The sequence below is a fragment of the Phacochoerus africanus genome, chromosome 2 (genome assembly GCF_016906955.1).
Source record: "Phacochoerus africanus isolate WHEZ1 chromosome 2, ROS_Pafr_v1, whole genome shotgun sequence".
Taxonomy (NCBI): Eukaryota; Metazoa; Chordata; class Mammalia; order Artiodactyla; family Suidae; genus Phacochoerus; species Phacochoerus africanus.
The window spans coordinates 36,935,365-36,957,175 of record NC_062545.1 but is presented as its reverse complement, the minus strand read 5'-3'; the positions used below and the strand labels follow the sequence as shown (position 1 = coordinate 36,957,175).

The window sequence follows — 21,811 nt, the reverse complement described above, 5'->3', positions numbered from 1 at the left end:
TTCAAAGGGAAGAAATGAGAATCCTAAACATTGGTATAAACATGTTATTTTCTGAACATCTCAAATCATCTATTTTATTTTTATTGGTCCATTGTCAGATTTACTAATTTATCATTTTTGTAACTTGCTTTTTCCTTTTCAAAATCTGGGCATTCTGAAAACTTTTTTTTTTATTGGTCTACAATTTCACAGAAATTTCATGGTTGTGACTAACATTTTTTTAGAACTCGTGTGTGTGTGTAAAATTTTGCAGAAATTTCATGGTTGTAACTATAACATTTTTTCAGAATTCAGAGTTGTAATTTGCCTGGTATTTGACATTTAAATGCTTTGAGTAATCAACCCACTCTTTTTGAAAAATTGTAATATAACTATCTCAGTAGACTAAGTTCGCTATGTTAAAATGTATTCTGTATCTAATATTTTCAATATAGGAAATAAAGTCTTTGCTTTCACTTTTTGGAGGTCAGTTCACCAGTAGTCAGGAAACTTATGGAAAGGTGAGTTTAATTTGTATTTTTTATTAGAGTAGTATTCTTATAAATAGAACTTTGGATTTGAAGAGAAGAGCTACAAATGTTATATTTTTATTTGTATTTTTATAGTTACTTGTGTCTGGTTCTAGGAGCAATTGAATAAAAAAGATATTTTGGAAAAATTTTGGTTTTGGAAAGTTGGATTTAGTTCCAGTATTCACTTATTAGTTTTTAAATTTTAGTTTAGCAGTTGTACCATAATTTATATCTGTCCCTTCATTGAAAAAAGGGCTGTCTTCCCAGAAATAAACCCAAGCATCTGTGGTCATCTAGTCTATGACAAAGGAGGCAAGAACCTACAGTAGAGGTAAGGCAGTCTCTTCAATAAGTGGTCCTGGGAAAACTGGACAGCTACATATAAAAGAATGATATTAGAACATTCTCTTACACCATGCACAAAAATAAACTCAAAATGGATTAAAGACCTAATTAAGGCAGATACTGTAAACTCCTAGAGGAAAACATAGGCAGAATGCTCTTTGACATAAATCACAGCAACATCTTGTTTGATCCACATCCTAGAATAATGATGATAGAAATAAAATAAACCAATGGGACCTAATAAACTCGGAAGCTTTTGTACAGCAAAGAAAACCACTAAAAAAAATGAAAAGACAACCCATAGAATGAGAGAAAATCTTGGCAAATGATGCAGCAGACCATGGCCTAATCTCCAGAATATACCTACAGCTCATACAATTCAACAGCAAATACCCAAACAATCCAGTCAAAAAAAATGGACAGAAGACCTAACTAGACATTTCTCCAAAGAAGACATATGGATGGCTAGTAGGCACATGAAAAAATGCTCAACATCACAAATTATTAGAGAAATGCAAATCAGAACTACAATCAGGTACCACCTCACACCAGTCAGAATGGCCATCATTAATAAGTCTACAAATAACAAATGCTGGAGAGGGTGTGGAGAAAAGGGAAACCTCCTTCATTGTTGGTGGGAATATAAATTGGTACAACCACTATGGAAAACAATATGGAGGTTCCTCAGAAAACTTATACAGTGTCTAAATATAGAACTACTGTGTTACCTAGCAATCCCACTCCTGGGCATATATCCAGACAAAATTCTCATTCAAAAAGATACACACAATACTATGTTCATTGCAGCACTATTTACAATAGCCAAGACATCAAAATAACCTAAATGTCCATCAACAGATGAATGGATTAAGAAGATGTACATATGCACAGTGGAATACCACTCAGCCATAAAAAAGAACAAAATAATGTCATTTGCAGCAACATGGATGCAACTAGAGATACTAAGTGAAGTAAGGAAGAGAAATGCCATATGTATCACTTATATGTGGAATTTAAAATATGGCATGAATGAACTTAGCTACAAAATAGAAACAGACTCATGGACATAGAGAACAGACTTGTGATTGCCAAAGGACATGGGGAGAGGAGGTGTGATGGACGGGGAGTTTGGGGTTGGTAGATGCAAACTGTTATCCATTTAGAATGAATATGTAATGAGGTCCTACTCTACAGCACAGGGAACTATGTCCAGTCTCTTGTGATAGAACATGATGGAAGATAGGATGAGAAAAAGAATGTATACATATGTATGACTGGGTCACCATGCTGTATAGCAGAAATTGATACAACACTTTAAATCAACTATACTAATTAAAAAGTCTTTTATTGATATGGTATTATTGCAATTTAGAATTTAGCTGAATTCTAATTCTTATAGTGATACTCATTTTAAAATTTGAAATTGTGCATGCATGAGATTGTGAGCTTATGAGCTTTGTATTTTGTATTTGACAGTTTATCAGTGTATTAGAGAATTTTGGAAAATAGAAAAAACATCATTCACAATTCTTCCTTGATGTGACTTATAATTTGGGGATAATGCTTTCTAGTCTTTTTTTCTTTCAGTTGTAATACTTTTCACATACTTTTTTTTTTAACCAGTGTAAACTTCTGCATCTCTTTTTAATTTGATAGCATTGATAGGCATGTTTTTCTACATAGCCTTCATCCCTACCAGTGCTGTATAATATTTTCCATAAGTTAGCTCTACCATAATTTATCTACTGATTTTATTTCACTGAGGTTGCTTTTAAATTCTTCCCAATAAAAAAACACTAAGATGACCATCTTTTTTCCTGTTTGTATTATTTTGGTATTTTGGAATAAGGACTATATTGGAGTAAAGACTGGGTGTGGCAGGGAAGATTTTTTGCAAAAGATGAGAAAACAAGTTGAAAGTCCCCTAGGGTGAAACTTGTCCTCCTGAGTGAATTTCACTTAATTGAGGAGGGAAAAAAAGAGTGTGGGTATAACTGAGGTTGAGAGTGATGAACTGAGATTAGGGTCCTGCTGCATTTTGCTGCATTCTAGCAATGGGTTATCTGGATTGATAGCTTAATAGTGCTTATAATCTTGGGTATTGAAATCCCCCTGATGTACTTGGAACTTTTTTTCTTAGATAAGAAAAATAAAACTAAAGAATAATTTAATAATATACTCTATAATTTTTGATCATAGTTATTGGAAAGATCCCCTCTCCCACCCCCTCAGGTGCCCACAACCACCTAGGAAAAAAAGGGACCATTCAAAGAAATACATTATTTAAAAATAAAATAGCTGTGTTATAAGAAATAAGCAACAATAAAAACTATGAGATTATACTTTGGGGTATAATATGCATTAATTCTTTTGGTTAAACTACATAAGAGCAAATATAAAATTAACCTTAAGTTTAAATAACCTTAAGTTTTTGATGATTTTATTTATTCATTTATAAAAGTGTTCTGACACTGTGCTATATTATCCTAACGGGTTAACTGTTAAAATAATTTACTATTTTTTACTATTGGGGTGATTTTTATTTTGGTTAGAGTCATATCATGTGTTCTCACATAAAAGTAGCAAATAAGAATCTCTCCTTATTGACGTGTTAAATGAAAGCATATGAAGCCGTAAAACCTCTTAGAAGTAAGTTGTATGATGTTATTTCTTTCAGTCTCCTTTTTGGATTCTTAGTATTCCCTCTGAAGATATTGCCAGGAACTTAATGAAACGGACAGTGTGTGCCAAGTAAGAGAAACTTATAATGTTTTCCTGCATGAGTGTAAACCATACTTCTCAGAACTACTCTGTCCTACTTTTACCTATTATTGGCAGAAAGTGGAACGGGTTGATTGTTGGGGCGAGCTCGGTTTAGCTTGTAGTTACATGTAGTTGCCACCAGATGGTGTGGGAGAACAGGAGAGTGATCTGCTACAACAGAATCTCAGTGGTGAAATGAAGAAACACTTGTTTTAGAATAATTTTTTTTAACTTCTGTATTAAGCAAGCATATGGTATAAGATGTAAACGCTGTGTTATTACATAGGATAAATGGCACATTTAATTATAACTGAAGTTTTGGAAACCTAAAAATGTTTTTCTTATAGTTGTTTTTTGATTGGATGAACAGATTGGTGAAATGTAAGACGACAAAAAGCGAGGACTACCCTGAAATATGTTTTACTGTTTTATTTGTTAGAGGAATTCTGATGATCATATCTTGATATGGACTAATATAATGATGTCATTCTTGTTTATTCTGAGTGTTTTCTAGATTTTATCGTTAGTATCTGTTCTTTTTTCTTTTCCTTTTTATCTTTTTTCCCATTATTGGAAAATTTTTTTTTTTGCTTTTTAGGGCCGCACCCATGGCATATGAAGGTTCCCAGGCTATGGGGTCTAATCAGAGCCACAGCTGCTGGTCTATGCCACAGCTCACAGCAATGTCAGGTCCTTAACCCACTGAGCAAGGCCAGGGATCAGAACCCACAACTTCATGATTCCTAGTCAGATTCATTTCTGCTGCACCATGACGGGAACTCCTCAACTAGCATTTTAAAAGTTGAACAACTTGTTATCTTTGAGTTGCTTTTTTTTTTGCTACCCTCCCCCTTTACTGAACGTTTTTGATAGATTTATGAAAACTTCTTCTTTCTTAGAAATTATGTTTAATAATGCAATGCAAGTAAGAATTGCATCTAGTTTTATTAACATGGTTAGCAGTGCTTCATTGTATAGTATGATATGTAATTGCTGTATTATTGAGTAGGCTGTAATCCCCATATTAAATTTACTGTATTGAAAACCAACTGCAGTACTAAATCTAACCTCTTGAGTCGAAGCTTGTTAATGGGTCTTACTTATTCAATAAAAATGACCAGAAAATGGAAACAACTAAAAAACATATCCTTTAATTATTACTGTACATTAGCATATTAAAATTTATAGCTTTAAGAGGTATTTGAATTCCAAAGATAAGACTTATAGGTTTAAAATAGCTCCTTGAGAACCAAAACTCAAACACTTCCTTCAGAGCTCATATCTTCTAATGCACACACTTGTGTAATGGTGCAATAAATAGTTGTGTAATAATTTATAACATTATGTAATAATTTCCCTGGCTGCTTTTTAGTCTCTGTATATTTTCCATAACAGGTTTTATCTTAAGTGATAGCTCAATAAGAATTGTATTACTGTAGAGGCCTTCTCTCTTTTAATTTACTAGAAAAGGGGAAATTCATCTTCAGAGGAACAAATTCACAGTCCTAATTGTAGCATTAATTGTCTGGAACTGAAATAGAGTTTTAGAAGTGTACATTCGAAACCCACTTAAATTCAGTTTTTTTTTTCCTGAAAGAATAGTGAGTGAAAGTTGATTTTGTTTGACTTAACAGACTAATTTGGGCATATCAGAAAGAGTGAAAATTATAGGTACCTGCTTTATTAGATCTAAACATTTTGAGATATTTGCCACAGCTTTTTTTTTTTAAAGGAAATAAAAACTTACAGAAGCTGTTGGTGTTCTCTGTGTACCTTTCTCAGTTCTATTACCCTCCTTCCATCAGAGGATAATCTCTTAAGCCATTTTTATTAGTGATAAAGATTTCACTATTACAGCTATAATCAGTGACATATTTTAGGTCATATTGTTATTATATTAATATGTTGACATCCATGCTTATTTATATAGCACCCATGAGAAATGTGCAATCCATGTAAGTTTTACCATCTCTGAAATAGGGATCATAATAGTGCAGTTATATATATGAAAACTGTTTACTCTGAAAATCTAAATCATAAAAGATATTATTCTAATGTTGCAGTTATAACTGAAGCTTATTATATATCTAACTTTTTTATTTTGCCTATTTAAATGTTTATTAATATTATATAAATTCTGAAAAAGAGATTATATTATTTCATTTTTACTGATTCTAGGTTATCACCCACAAGCATTACTTCCTATGTAATTACTACATACATAATTATTCATTAAGGATAATTATGATTTATGGAATTGCCTGGGCTTCTCTTTCTCTCTCTCTCTCTCTTTTTTTTTTTTTTTCCTTTTTTTGGTCACCCTGCGACATACAGAGTTCCCAGGCCAGGAATCAGATCTGAGCAGAGCAGTTGTGACCTACATGGCAGCTGTGCCAACGTCGGCTCCTTTAACCACTGTGCTGGGCCAAGGGTCTAACTTGTGTCCCAGCCTTGAAGAGGCACTGCCAATCCTGCTGCACCACAGCAGGAACTCCTCTTTTTGCATTTTTATATCTGAAAAGCAGTGTCTGGGTTCTGGAATCAAATGGATTGGGTTTGAATCCTCGCTTCACCAATTGCTGTGTGACCTGAGAGAGTTATTTAATCTTTTTGAGCCTCATTTCCTCATTGGTTAAATGGATGATGATACTGGTGGCTACCTCACAGGGCTCCTATGAGGAATATATGAATTAGTATTAAATGGCCTTAGAACAGTCCCTGGTACTTTGAGTTATATTAAGTGTTACTCTTAGTTAAGTAAGAGTACTATTACTGCAGAGGTCCTCTTTCTATAAGTTCATTACAAGGGAAAGGAGGAATTCATTTTTGAAGGATAATAGTCTAATCCTAACAGCAGCATTATTTACAATTATAAAGTAGTTGAATTTAGATGCACAAAACTGTGCTAATAATATAGATTGAGTTCCACTGCAGCATTCTAAGAACTGTCATTGATCACGGTGAAATTTTGCTTTATTTTTTGTGTCCTTGAAATTGATCAAAGCTTGACTTTTTTTTTTATGTAGTAAAAATTTTGCTTTTGTAATAGTCATAAAACTATTACTAAATATTATTAAATAATGGCTAAATATTAATGGCAAATTTTTTTCTGATCTTTTTCCCTTTTGTTTTATACAGAAAACATTGGGAAAGATTGCATTTCTTGCAGCTTTGTAACTGTTTCACTAAAATAATTTGTGATTTTACAGTGTTATTTGTGTTCTAATAAAAAAAAAGATGATATTGACGAAAACTTCAAAAAACTTTGACTTGATAAATTTTCCTACTTCTGTATAAAGTTCAACTTCTTTGTGTAATTTAGACATTAGCTATATTTGTTTCCAGGATACAAATTTCTCATTTATAGCTTAGAAAACATAGGCAATAGGAAATAATTGTTTTAGTGGACTGAGCATAAAGAACCAGTGATATAATTGTTACCTATTTCTGTATGAACTAATTTCTTTTTCTTTTTTCTTTTTTTGTCTTTTGTCTTTTTAGGGCCACACCTGCAGCATATGGAGGTTCACAGGCTAGGGGTCCTTTCGGAGCTACAGCTGCCAGCCTACACCACAGCCACAGCCACACCAGATCCTAGCCACGTCTGTGACCTACACCATAGCTCACTGCAACGCCGGATCCTTAACCCACTGAGCACGGCCAGGGATCGAACCCGAAACCTCATGGTTCCTAGTTCAATTCGTTTCCATTGCTGCCACAATGGGAACTCCTGAACTATTTTATTTACTGAGGTTCGTGCTAATCATTTATTTCCTAGGTCTATATTTGAACTGTGGGGTCATGGAAAATCTCCAGAGGAGCTGTACAGTTCTCTTAAAAACTACCCTGTGGAGAAGATGGTGCGTAGTGCAATATAGTTTTATATAAGCATTTTTGTAGATATTGCAGAATTACTAAACTTAAAGAATTCATCTGCTCTTATTTTAGGTTCCATTTCTACATTCAGATTCTACATATAAAATAAAGATTCTCACATTTAATAAAACACTGACACAAGAAGAAAAAGTCAAACGAATAGATGTAAGTAAATTTAGCAAAAAACTGAAAACCTGTGGGATTAATATAATGTAGCCACTGTTGATATGTAATAATCCTCAATGTCTATTAAATGCTTCTTTTGTACCACATTGTGTACCAAGAACTTAGCATGTTTTGTCTTATTTAATGCTGCTACCAGACTTATAAGATAGGTATTATTACATAAGCACTATTTTTCCTTTTATATTTTTATAGCACATTAGAAATCCTTTTATTTTTTAGGCACTTGAATTTCTGCCATTTGAAGGAAAAGTGAATTTAAAGAAGCCACAACATATATTCTCTATTTTGGAGGATTATGGTTTGGACCCAAACTGTATCCCTGAGAATCCACATAATATTTATTTTGGTAGATGGGTAAGCATGTTCTTTTTATCTGTTTCAGTTTTTTTTCTTTAAAAGCTAAGCGTTAGGCCTTTGTATTTGACTCTATATCTGCAAAACTTTAAAGGAGCTGAGGAGTCAGAACAACTTTTATGGGAGTTCCCATTGTGGCGCAGCGGAAACGAATCCGACTAGGAACCATGAGGTTGTGGGTTCGATCCCTGGCCTCACTCAGTGGGTTAAGGATCTGGCTGTTGCCGTGAGCTGTGGTGTAGGACGAAGACGCAGCTCGTCTTGCGTTGCTGTGGCTGTGGCATAGGCTGGTGTCTACAGCTCTGATCAGACCACTAGCCTGGGAACCAACCTCCATATGCTGCAGGTGCGGCCCTAAAAAGACAAAAAGACCAAAAAAAAGAAAAAAGAACAGCTGTATAAATTAAAATCAGTGGAAAATATGTGGTTATGTGTTTTGTGTTTTTCCAGAGATTCAGATGAAATGCAAGAGGTTTGTTAAATATGGGGCCTAGGTAGGAGGTGGTATACCTGGAAACCTTAACACAAGACTTGTCAGAAAATGTGAACTGCTTTGTTAATAAAGCAACAAAAAGACAGAGTGCTGTGATGGCTGAGAATTCTCATTTGTGGAGCTCTCTGATCTAAGTCTCCTTTATGAAAAGAAATGAAATTACTGCAAAGCAGTTTTGCCCTATTCCTGAGGCAGTAAGTGGGGGAATAGAAGCTGTGGCTTATATTACAGAAATTTGTTACTTAGAAAAAAAGAGATGGCTAGAGTTTACCACCAACCCCTGGAATAATTGCATTCAAATTCAATTCAAATTCACTTCGTAAAGCAAAAGTAAATGGGAGCACACTAAGAAATAAAAGATGCTTGTCCATAACTGTTGCAGTCACATTTTTATGAAGCAGCAGTAAGTGGAAAGAGATTCTCATCATCAAGATACTGTGGTTTTATTGCAAATGATTATCTTAAATCTGCCCTGTGCATTTATACTAATTTGAAAAGTATCTCTGATCTAGATTGCAGATGGACAGAGAGAGCTTATTCAGTCATACAGTGTCAAAAAGAGACACTTTATTGGAAATACAAGCATGGATGCTGGTTTATCATTCATCATGGCTAACCATGGAAAAGTGAAAGAAAATGATATTGTGTTTGATCCCTTTGTTGGAACAGGTATTTTTATTTAATTGTTAAACCGATGTAGAGATGTTACTTGTTTATATGAGTCAAGGTAATAGTAATATTTAGCTAAAAGATTAAATAGAATAGTCTTAATTATCACTAGGTAGTGGCTAAGAGACAACCACGTATTTGTGTAATAGCCAGTATTTAACACTTTTGCCACTTCAAAGATGATGCTGAAAGAATTTGTGGGCTTAGAGGAACATACTATAATTGTAGAAGTGTGGTAAAGCTATGTAATTTATTTAAATAGGAAACTATACTTCAATAAAAACTTTTAAAAAATGGGAAAACTCTTGAGAAAGACGTGAGTGACAGAATTTAAAACTGTGTTCATCTCTTAAAATTGATTAATTATGTACTTATATGGAGAAAAATGGCTAATGTGCCTTATCTTTGATTTGGTTTGTGGAAGTTCCTACATAAGTTTGAAAATAAGAAAAGTAACGAAGTATCAGTGGGGCTAGAGCTTAGCTGCTAAGGCCATGACCTGGGTTCTCTGAAAACTTGATTGGATGTTCTTGTAACTTTGTATGGAAGTCCTAAAATTCCAAGTTTATTTCATCTGACTCTGATGTGACATTTTCCTGCTTCAACCCATTTTTCTCCATCTTGCGTGTAGTTAGGGAGTATTCACATTTAGTTTTATCTGGCTAAATTCATTGTGATTCAGATTGTGTGGAAACAAATTTTACACAGTTAAAGTTTCTCCATGTAGTGGTCTTTTTGCATCAGAAACTCAGAAAGCAGTGATGATGCAGTGCCTACCATGTGTTGAATAGCAAACATGTCAGGTACTGCCTCTGCACTCTAATGTTACTTTCTAGTTTAATTCTTAAAACTATTGAAATGGAAGTACTTTAAGAAATCTTCCTGAGATTGTGGCATAGAAAGAGGTTAAGTGACTTGGCCAAGGTTATACAAGGTATACACTTCATGAGATTCTAACTCAAGGAGTCTACCTCCAGAGCTCAAGCTATTTACCATCACAGAGTGCCTCTCTCTGCATTAGGATCTACCAGCCTGCTATTACTCCGTAAACTAACTTGAGGAATACAATCACATATCATTAGGAGCAAAAAGAATCAAGGTCAAGAGATTTCTGACTGATGGAATGATCTCCTTTGTTGTTGAACTAATCCACTAGTGAGTCTCTCTTCTTCCCTCTACCATTTCCTCCATATATCCCACCCCCAACATAGGACCTATTCCTTTATTTCCCATCCTTGTTGTCCTAAGTGCCCCCTTTGAATTTTTATAGGAAATAAATTTATAAATAAATTTATAATTCCAAATTTATAGAAAAGTTACAAGAATAAAAATAGAAGAACACCTACATATCCTTGACCTAGAGTAGACTATTTTTAACATTTGGCATCATCTGCTTTATCCTTTATTTTCTCATATTTATATGCACAATATTTTTTTTTCTGTACCATTTGGAAGTAAGTTGCATTTATTACATCCCTTTGCCTCTCAAATACTTCATTATGTATTTCTTAAATTACATAACTACAGTATAGAATTCAGTGTTAATAACTATACTATTAACACAATACTTTAATGTTTGTATTCCATTTCTTTTAACCAATCCACTGACATCCCTTATACCATCTTTTTTCCTTTCTAGTCTAGCATCAGGTATTTTATTTTGTTGTGACTATTTCTCTGATCTCTTGATATGGAATATATCCAAAGCCTTACTTTTTCTTTCATGAAACTTGTAATTTTGAAGAATACTCTCTCACCTTTTATTTTTTATCTGGAATGTTTCTAGATTCAGGTCTGGCTGGACCACACTTGAGTGATTTTGTATCCTTGGAGCACCCACATGATGCTTTTCTTCCTCCCATTGATAATGTTAACTTTGATCAGCTGGGTAGATGGTATTCGATTTTTTTTTTTCACTGTATGATTACTGTTTTTTTCCCTTACAGTTAATAGGCAGTCTATGCAAAGACACACTCAGACCATGTAAATATTCTGTTCTGCCCATCTAAATCACCCCTCACCCCTGTCTAGTTGGTAGGTTTAGCATCTCCTGATGATTCTTGCTTAAACCAGTCTTGACTTTGATGGTTACAAAGGGATGGTTTTCCATCTTCAGCACTCCCTTTATGTTCACCAGTTGACATTCATTCTGTTGTCTTTCTTCTTGCCTACGTTATTCATTTATCCGTTATTAATATGAATTAGTAGATTCTTCCCTCTTTCTCCTAGTGGTCTATAATTCATTTTTTCCCCCTTAATTATTTTGTTGCTTAAATTGTCCCAGATTTTTCTAGTGAGAGTCTTTTCACTTTGGATCTGTCTTTGTGACCTGTTCCTATCTTGTTTTTTTTTTTTTTTTTTACAAATACCTCCCTACTTATGGCTCATTTTCTACCTTCTCAACCTCTGTAATCAGTCACTTCTCCAAGAAATCCTTGTTTCTTTTAGTGGGGAATTGTATTAGGGACCAAGATTGGGTGCTGGGTATCTTTGTTTCTAGATCCTTTCAGCAGACAAGCTAGGGAATACATGTGTGTATATATACACAATATGCTGTAAATGCATAGGCAATATACATGCACATATTCCTACATATATACATCTCATATGTATACATATACATATTTTAGAAATCTGACTTTTAATGTATACTATACATTCCAGTCTATCCCTACAGATTTCTTTCTTGCCTACTCCCATTCCGTAGTTACATGTACTTTCTTCCACAGTGAAAACCCAGGTTCCTATCAACATCAGCATATTTATTCTTTTGTTCATTCCTATAGTATATCTAAAATAATTTAAAAATTCCCTTTCCTATACCACTGAAAATATCCTATTAAAAATACTTTCCAAAAAAAAATAAATAAAAAGATGTGTTTTCAGAATACATATTCAGTTCTCTACCACAAAAGGGGCAGTAAAGTCTTTCTTTACTGTGCTTTCTTCTTTTTCCTCTTCATTTAAAATTAGTTGAATTCATTTTTTTCAGTTTGCCCTCAATTTTAGATTTTTTACTTTTCACATTCTTGTGGTTTACTTTTATTTTTAAACATGTAGAATATTAATTTGTTCTGAAAGTCAGAACACAAAAGAAGGGATACTTAGAGAAGTTCAACTCCCTTCCATATTCTTTATATTCTGTTCCCTTCTACTTATAGGTACTTACAGGTAACCAACGTCTCTGTTTTCTAATTGACTCTTCCTGTGGTTTTTTGTTTTTTTTTTAAATAATGATACACAAATATACAGACATTTTCTTATTTCCACTTTTTCCTTACACAAAAAGTAGCTTTTAACTTTGCTTTTTTTTACTTCACAGTATTTCCTGGAAATCACTTCCTTTTAGTTCACTATCTTTATTCTTTTTTGTGGTTGTACTTCATGGGTATGTGTACTGTAAATTATTCAATGTCCTAAGCTTGAATATAGGTAGTTTCCCATATTTCACAGTTACTAATCATGCTTGCAATGAATAATCTTGTTCACAGTGTACTTTCATAATGTTGGAATTACAACTGCAGGGTAAATTCCTAGAATTAGGATTGCTAGGTTAAAAAGTGTACATGTATGTAGTTTGTTAAATGTTGCCAAATTACTGTCCATTATACCATTTTGCATTCTTGCTAACAATATATGTGGGTCCTTATTGCCCCACCAGCAGAGTATACTGTAAGACTTTTGAAACTTGCCAATCCATTGGGTGAAAATGTTATCTCAATCTAGTAATAATTTGTAGGTCTTTTATTATGAGTGAAGTCTAACAACTTTTTATGTTTTAAGGTGTAGTTTTATAACTTTTTTGGAATTATCTTCAAATCTTTTGCCTATTTTTCTGTATACCTTTTGGTCCACTCACCTCCCATTTTAAAAAATACTTTGTGTGTTCCCCTTTCCCCTTTTCCCTTTTTTTATATACAAATGTATAAAATATTTTCTCTCAATTTGCCATTTATCTTTTGACTTCGCATATAATTTTGTTTGTTTTTGGCCAGGCAAGTTTTCCCTACATCTAAGTTATAGACACATGCAGCTACATTTTCTCCTGGTACTTTAGTAGTTTTTTTTTTTTTTTTTCTGTTAGATCTATGATGCATTTGGAGATTATTTTCTTCTGTGTTGTGAAAATGGATATAATATATCTTTTTCCAAATGTTAAATGTTCTATTAATTCTTAATCTTGTTCTTGGACTTCTAAAACCTTTCCCTGTGAAGTGATTCTTTGAGATACATGCATGTTTGTGTTTAATGTGCACACATACATGTAGACCAGACCATAAAGTTCAAAAATAGGTATCAGGGAGTTGCCGTCGTGGCTCAGTGGTTAACGAATCCGACTAGGAACCATGAGGTTGCGGGTTTGATCCCTGGCCTTGCTCAGTGGGTTAAGGATCTGGCGTTGCCATGAGCTGTGGTGTAGGTTGCAGACATGGCTCAGATCCCATGTTGCTGTGGCTGTGGCCTAGGCCAGCAGCTACAGCTCCAATTAGACGCCTAGCCTGGGAAGCTCCATATGCCGCAGGAGTGGCCCTAGAAATGGTAAAAAAAAAAAAAAAAAAGGACAAAAAAATAAAATAAAATAAAAATAGGTACCAGTGTGGGTAAAATTTCTCCCCCTTGATGTAAATGAGGCTGAGCATTTTATGAAATGTTAACTTCCATAGCAGTCAAGGTATTGACTATTGACTACCTTCAGTGTGGTAAGGGGTGTGGAGACCTGCCCTTAATTTGCTTGCGGGCAGCTCCTTAGAGTGGGTAGCATATTTTGTCATTAATTGCAATATCTCAGACCATCAATGGGAAATTGCAAGAGGAAGATCTTTGCAGAGATGTTGCTAGACTACATTTCATAATTTTTGTTTGTTGTTAAGCATAGCTTTAAGACTTTAGCTAATTTTTGGTGCTTTTGTTTTAAAAGTGGTAATGACCAGTAATTGTGAATAAGTACCAAATAGTACTTTTTCCTCTTTCTTGGGCCTTTTGTCTTTGATGGGTAGTACCTTCTGAAGGATTAGAGAAATAAGTAGCCTTGTGCCCTCCTCCATAGTCATAGTTTTTCACAAAGTATTGGATATTTTTTCCTTCTGTTTCCTTTTTTAGTGTTTTTTAAAATTCAAGTGTATCCAATCCCTTTTCCATTTTAAAGATACAAAATCAACACATATTAGTTTCCTAACTGCTTTACCCACAGACTGCTTATGACTTGTGATTTTCTCAACGTTATAGAGTAGGTGAGAAAGCTTCTAGGAAACTGAAAGGAGAGATATAATCTTTTCCTGCCTAAATACCTTTCCATTTTCTTTTGACAGTCTGCTCTGTTGTCTTGAATGACATTATGAGCTGCAGAAAAGCTTTCATTTCCATCTTAGCAAATACGCTTATTATCATTGTAGTAAGATTTTTTTTTTTTTGAAAGTTGTTTATCTCCATTTTCCCAAGGGTGAAGATACATATTGTGAGTCAGCTCAGTAATTAGGAAGTACTGCTGTTCTAATATGAGCATCACTAAAGGAATGATTAGAATGCATATGTTGAGTATCTATAATGGTACAGGCCAGCCAAGCCAATGATATGATACAAGACTTGTGAATGGTATATAGCTCTTATTAACTGAGTGTGCAGCTTTACTTAATTTGTTTAATAACAAATTTACTTTTGTTTATCTAAGTAGTAGGCTAGCGAATATTTACTTCAATTGCTGCTGACCTTAAAGGAGGTGGTATGGTATTGACTACCATAGGAGTAAAGAGCTTGAGTATTAATCCTAATTCTGTCAGTTACTACATGACATTCAGCAAGATTCTTAACTTGTCCTTGGTTCCATCATTTTAAAATGATAAGAAGTAATACGTTGGGGGATTAATTGAGGAAATATGTATATGAAATTCTTAGGAAGTTGTGTGATGCATGGTAGACATTTAGTGAACTGTATTATCATTTTTTAATTATTTTGAGTAAGCACTTAGGTGCCTTTTTGGTGAAAGATGTTAGATATAGCGAATATTGCATGGCGATGATGAACCATTTGGCCATGAATTCATTTTCAAGACCTTCTTTGGCTTATTTCTATCTAATTTGTAACTGTTGGCAAATTGTGGCAATAGTCAAGGTAACTGAGGATTAAAATTGTAAACTTCTGATTGTTTATAATGAAAATAATTGGTACAAATGTCTGCTGATAGCTATAGATGCTGTGGTGGGATTTTATGATGTAGCTCTGTAGTGTTAGCTCTAGCTCCTTTTCCCTTTCCCCTCAAATGAGTCACCTCCTGTAGTAATTGAGAAGACAACTAGAAGACTGTTGTGTACTCCTTGGCCTGTTCCACATTCAAATGGCCCATAGGTGTATGGAAAGGAGTAAAAATTTGAAATTTTCTTATTGCAAAATGATAGACATGGGAGGGAGCAAGGTGTTGGGAAACCCACAGCCCTAGCTCTGGGAGGAAACCGTGGGGAGGAAAAGAGAAAGTTTGGAGAATGATAATGGATCTCTGTAGGTCTTTGTAGTAATCTCTGGTTCCCCGTTTTATCTGCAGCTCTTTGCAGTCCTCTTTTCTTGAGTCTCATAGTTTGGTAGAATTTCTGTTTTCTGGCAATATCCTTTTGCTCAAGCTGCTGGTTAATTTATTAGAGTTCTTTTTCTTCTTCTTTTTTTTTTTAAAGATAACATAGGTGAAATAGTATCACTATTTCTCATTGTTTTCTTTCAGCAAAACCAAAGCCCAGTTCTCATTTTCACTCTTTTATAAAACTTTCCACCTAAATCTCTACAGATAAAAATCATAAATTAGTTTCTATATCATAAAATTCATTTCTGTATCAAAGTTTATTTTGTCCTTTTGCCTGTAAGATACTACCCTAACCTTTAAGTGGTTATTATTTCAGTAATAAGAAATTAAAACACTGAATTGCCAGTCCAGATCACATATGTGCTATTTTTACACTTGATAACATAAGAAATTAGGTTGAGCCAGGTTACCTGCCTCCCTCAACACTTCACCCCTCCTTTTTTTTTTTTTTTTTTTTAAAATCACTTCTTCTTCCACCAAAAAGCTTCCAAGGAGACTCCAAGTGAGGTAAAACTAAATGCAGAAATGCTTCATTTTAATTGGAAAAAAAGAAAAAAAAACAACTAGATGATTAACAATGATTACTCATTGACCAGTTCAGAGAAGCTCATTTATAGTGATTTTATTTAAAACTTGAAAAGCTTTTAAAAGGCACAGAGTTAACTAACAGATGTAGTCTAACAGATTATTCATCTCCTTTCAGCAATGTATTCTAAATTGGGTCTTCTCAAAACTCACTCTAACCAAATGGATAAGGTTCTGTTTAAGGAAGCGCAGGAAAGCTTTTCTGTTCCCCTTGACAACTAGTTCTTCTAGGTGAGTATCTGCCTTGATTGGCAGAATTGTAGTAATTCCTTGTATTTTGGGTGAAGTGATTTTGTGAGTATTTTAAGTCATCACATGCAGTACCTTTCCTGCATATGAACTGTTTCATTTATAGACTAAGCATTATGAAGTCTTACTTTATCTCTGCAAACAAATGGCCTTTTGTAGTTAGTATGAGGGAACCTAGGTTTTGGTTTCTGCTGTACTTTTAGTCTTCTGTTTCTCTTATGCAGGGCTCCACTAGGAAGTAGTCAGTTACAATATTTTTCATTGAGAAAAGTATTTTGAAGTACATGTTACCAAACTATGTTTTAAATGACTATGGAAGAAACACCACTAATTTATAGATTTTGACCCTCTGGAGGCACTACCCATCTTAATTTTAGAGGCTACACTTTGAAAGGATATAGTGGAAAGAGCTCTAGTTATTTCCCCATATCTAAATTTGTGCATAGTCTTAAAAGTATATTTCTGTATATTTCTGATTTCAGTTTGACTGACAGACATTTCTACAGTATAAGCTATTAAGACTTGCCCAAACACTAAGAACGTTTTTAATTTGGATGATTAAAAAAAGTGAAATTCACTGAAAAAGTACAATTATTAAAATAGCAAAAGTATTATTACCTTTTATTTTAAAGGGTTTCATTAATCTCTAATCTTTATTAGGATTTTTCTTCATATGTGAACTGGTCTAATCAAGTTGTGTTGAGACATTTGTTCTTTGATCACAGCCCAGAAAATTTGTTGTATTAACAGTTTTTGTGTATATCTGAATAGTTATTTAGAAATTTGTATTTACAGTTTAAAATGAGATAATTAATTCCACTGGTTATAGGAGTAACTATTTCTTGTCCTTATGTTTTAATTTTTGTAAGGGTTAATGTCTTATATATTTATTATGCCCTCTCTAAGTTATTTGAAGTTCTGACTTCAGTGAGAATTGAGCCCAATTGTCAGAACTTATTGCCAGCTCTTTTTGTAGCAGTCTTATATGCTCATTTGTAAGAAAAGAGCAAACTGCTTTGGTATATGTTTCTCAAAATCAGATGAAAATATCTAAATACATATTATTTTGATCAAGAAAATGATAATTTTCCCTAAGCAGTGCTGTTTATGATAATAATGCCAGGGCATATGTTAATCCCCTGCTTTGTGACTGATGTGATGAACACAGCTCAGGGGGTTGTTTCTTCAGTTCTGAAGCTGCTAAATATGGCCAGGACCAGTGTCATTCTAAGGTGCTCTTCCTGCAGCTAGTTTCTAAGGATCTAGATCAGATTAAGTAGGGGAAAAAGTAAGAGCCTGGGACTTTCTGGTTAACAGATTACAATTATGTGACTTTTCAGGTGGCCTTCTGATAGCATCTGCTCATTTTGGTGCATACGTATGTGGGACAGACATAGACTACAACACCATTCATGGCTTGGGTGAGTAGTGGTTCTAGACCATGGTATGGTCTTTGCTCTTTTACTAACTGTGCCTTTAAAATAGTTATATATGATATTATACATCTATTTTTAATATTAAAAATACAGAGTTAGGATATAGGTTAGTTTTACTTATTTTAGTAACAATAAGACTTCATTGGGTATCCTTTTTTTATGAAGTGATCTAATGTGTACAGAATGACCTCCTGGGGGAACACAAAGATGAATAAGAAAAAGCCCTCCTCTCAGAGCTATTTTTGGTCTTAGATTTTGAAGAAGTGGGCAATCAGTAAGGTTGTAAAACTTCAGTGTTGGGAAAAGTAGGAGAGGGACTAGCCATTTGAAATCAGCATATTCATGTTAATAAAGCATACAGTTTCTACTTAAAAATTATTACCATTCTTTTATTCAACAATCATATGTTGAGTATATAATCAATTAATTTCTAGTCTTTGAGTAACATATATGTTTTTAATTTTATAACTGACCAAAACATCTTTGAAACAGTTAAGGTTACAGTAACTTTAAAGATTCTGCACTAGGAGTTCCCGTCGTGGCGCAGTGGTTAACGAATCTGACTAGGAACCATGAGGTTGCGGGTTCTGTCCCTGCCCTTGCTCAGTGGGTTAACTATCCGGCGTTGCCGTGAGCTGTGGTGTAGGTTGCAGATGCGGCTCGGATCCCACGTTGCTGTGGCTCTGGCGTAGGCCGGTGGCTACAGCTCCGATTCAACCCCTAGCCTGGGAACCTCCATATGCCGCGGGAGCGGCCCAAGAAATAGCAACAACAATAACAACAACAACAACAACAAAAAAAAGACAAAAAAAAAAAGATTCTGCACTAGACTGGGAGTAACTTGACAAAAGCATCTGCTTGCTTTTGAGGCAATTTTGGAAAATACTTTAAAATATAGAAGCTTTGTTAATGAAGTGTGTGACTAGATGAAATTGAATCAAACTGGGAAAGTATTTCTTTATAGCTGTATAGAATTAAAAATATAAAGTTTCTTTGATTTTGAAGTTGTATTTATGTTGATATTTCATTGTTGTAACTAGAATCAGTCTATAAAACATAATTTTCCTTTTTCTCATCCAGTGTGAATTGTTATATAGGTGAGAGTTTATCATACTTTATTTTCTTTTACTGAAGCAATTTGATATATTGTATTTAATGAACTGTTTTCCTACCATGACTGTAAGGAGTTTAGTAATATATGGAGAAGAGTAACATTTTATAAAGTTCGTCTAAATGGGCTAACCAGAAAAAGATAGTCAAAAAGATAGTCTTTGTCTGCAATATGTTAGAGTAGACAAAGTGCTGAGCAGAATTATTCCAGTTTGCTTTTAGTAGAAGCAGTACGTTTGCTTTAAGGATATTGTCCTATATATTTTATTTAAGTTTTTATTTTTTAGAGTTATGTTTAAAAGTTACGTGATGCCCTTTTAGTCTTGGATAGAATTATGATTGAGGAGGAGTTTCCTCACAGCCTACCCAAAATGCTGGTAGATTTGCCCTCTGATTGCTGTGTTTCTAATCTGTTACTATACTCACGAATATTTCCAAGTTTCTTCTATTTTAAAAACACAAAACCTTTTCTATCGATCCTGTAGGAGCCCTTCTAGCTACTGCTTTGTTTTCCTCTTCCTTTTGCCAAAGTGCTTCTTAAAAATACTAGTATTTACTTGCTATTTCCTCTTCATCTCTGTCTTATGCTCATTATTTTCCGGCTTCTATGCCTACTGAAAACTCTTACCAAAGCCATAGGTCTATAGTATTCAATAGTGTTGACCTTAGTAAAGCCTCCCATGGTTTCCTCAGACAATGGGTGGTCCTTTGATTTCTTTGACTATTTCATCTCAATTTCCTCAGGGCCCCGGAGTTTTCCTCAGTGTCTGGTTGGATGTGACTTTTCTCCAGGCATCTCTCCGCATCCCCTTCACCTACCATACTGCATGTTGTGCAGAGTCATGTCATTTTTCTCCTTTTGAGTTTTAGGTTTCATTTTTATTGTGAAGTAGGTCATAATACAGAAGAGTTTATAAAAATAGAAGAAGAGTAACTATAGAACAGACACGTAATTGCCACCTACATTAACGAAAAATGTCATTCATCCTTATGGATTTGATTTAAGTTTTATATACTGATATCTCCCAAGTGTATATATTCTGGCCTCTAACTACCTGCTGAATATCTCTAAATCTTTTTTTGTAGGAACCTCAAGGTGTATCAAGATTGATATATCTCAGATGAATCTCATCTTTCTTCCTAGATTTGTTTTTCCTCTTAGTTTCTCTGATCTTCATTGATGATATCATCATCCACTCATGACTCCTAAATGAAAACTTTTGAACCCATCCTTGAGCCCCCACTTTGACCTTGCATCTCTTGGGTCTCCATTTTTGCCTCCTCTCTTCACGGTCACAGCTCCTGCATTTCCCAAGTTAGCGCTCGCCATTTCTGTTCCGTTTATCTGGTTTATCAGTATTTCTGCACTACTAGAAGAAAGGGACCATGTTCTGTTCCGCTCTGTATCTTACTGGTGCTTTGAACTCAAGTACTGAACAGTTGTTTTAAGGCAATTTTATAGGGAAGGATACAGAACAAGATCAGTTAGGTGTCAGTACAGTTTAGTGTTCACAATATTTTTTATAATAAGTTAAAGTGAAAATAATTGTAAAATAAAATTAAGATTTTAAATGAAAGCAAGTTTTATTTGAGTAAATATAGGCTTAGATATGTTAAACATTACTTTTAGCTAAGTGATGAGAGATATGAATGTGGTTAGTGCTATCTTCATTTTTTCTTTCCCTTCAGGAAAGGCTAGTAGGAAAAACCAGAAATGGAGAGGACCAGATGAAAACATTAGGGCAAATCTTCGTCAATATGGTTTAGAGAAGTATTACCTTGATGTCCTGGTTTCAGATGCATCTAAACCTTCCTGGAGGAAGGGCGCATATTTTGATGCAATCATCACTGATCGTAAGTTTATTTTTATGCAAAAGTAGGAATAGGGTTAGTTTCTTAAAGTCGTTTATGTTGAAAGTATAAAATATATTAGTACAACAGAAAAAACCAGCTGTACTAGTGTTTCCCCTCACCCTTGAGAAGGAAATAATTATGAATATAGGGCAGAATGCTAATTTAACTAAGTGGTTTTGTTTTTTTTAAACTATATATAACTTGTCATCCCTTTTTCTCTTTGGATTTTTTTTAAGACATTCATTTGTTTTATAGTTGACTGTAATTGGTTGTTAGTATATCAACTGGAGCCAAAATATCGTTTGTAATTTTGGTATCAGATTTTAAAGAAGAAAGTTTCCGATATCTCACCTTTCTCTATGTGTAAGCTTTTGTGTTTTTATTTTTTTTGGTTTGCTTTTTTGTTGTTGTTATTGTCGTGCCCATTGTAAGTGGCGTCTCCTTTCTGGAGTTACAGGATATGTGGGGTTCTGTGAACTACTGGGTTTCAGGAACGTGCAGGAGAACTTGTTTTCCCATGCCTCATGAGTTCTTAGGCTTTCAGGCATCCTATCTAAGATAGATCTGTCTTTCTATAGTATTTGACAGTAAATCTGTAGATAGTGGCAAACTGTATCTCAACCCTTCCATCTCAGACCTTTTCAGTTCTTTGGTAACTTAGATGATCTCAAATCTAACAAAAGAAAAATTATCAAGGCATTATAATATCAGTATGAATATACTTATGAAAATTGGGTGACTGTTTATTATCATTCTACCTTATTATTTGCTCTCACTTTGTGTGTACTTATAAAAATAAGTTATTTTTTT

The 21,811-nt window shown here is 34.1% G+C and overlaps 1 protein-coding gene across 4 annotated transcripts in view; it reads left to right on the top strand.

Moving 5' to 3' along the window:
- The window catches only part of TRMT11 (tRNA methyltransferase 11 homolog), a 61,395-nt gene that overhangs the window by 7,050 nt on the left and 32,534 nt on the right, over positions 1-21,811 (top strand). The window contains exons 2-9 of one of the 4 annotated variants that reach the window (XM_047759167.1): positions 435-500; positions 3,535-3,608; positions 7,399-7,480; positions 7,569-7,661; positions 7,902-8,036; positions 9,042-9,198; positions 17,942-18,022; positions 20,837-21,001. In XM_047759167.1, coding sequence (XP_047615123.1) covers positions 435-500; positions 3,535-3,608; positions 7,399-7,480; positions 7,569-7,661; positions 7,902-8,036; positions 9,042-9,198; positions 17,942-18,022; positions 20,837-21,001 — 853 coding nt within the window. The remainder of the gene's footprint in view (positions 1-434; positions 501-3,534; positions 3,609-7,398; positions 7,481-7,568; positions 7,662-7,901; positions 8,037-9,041; positions 9,199-17,941; positions 18,023-20,836; positions 21,002-21,811) is intronic. The other 3 variants (XM_047759187.1, XM_047759178.1, XM_047759195.1) reach the window with 3 other exon arrangements.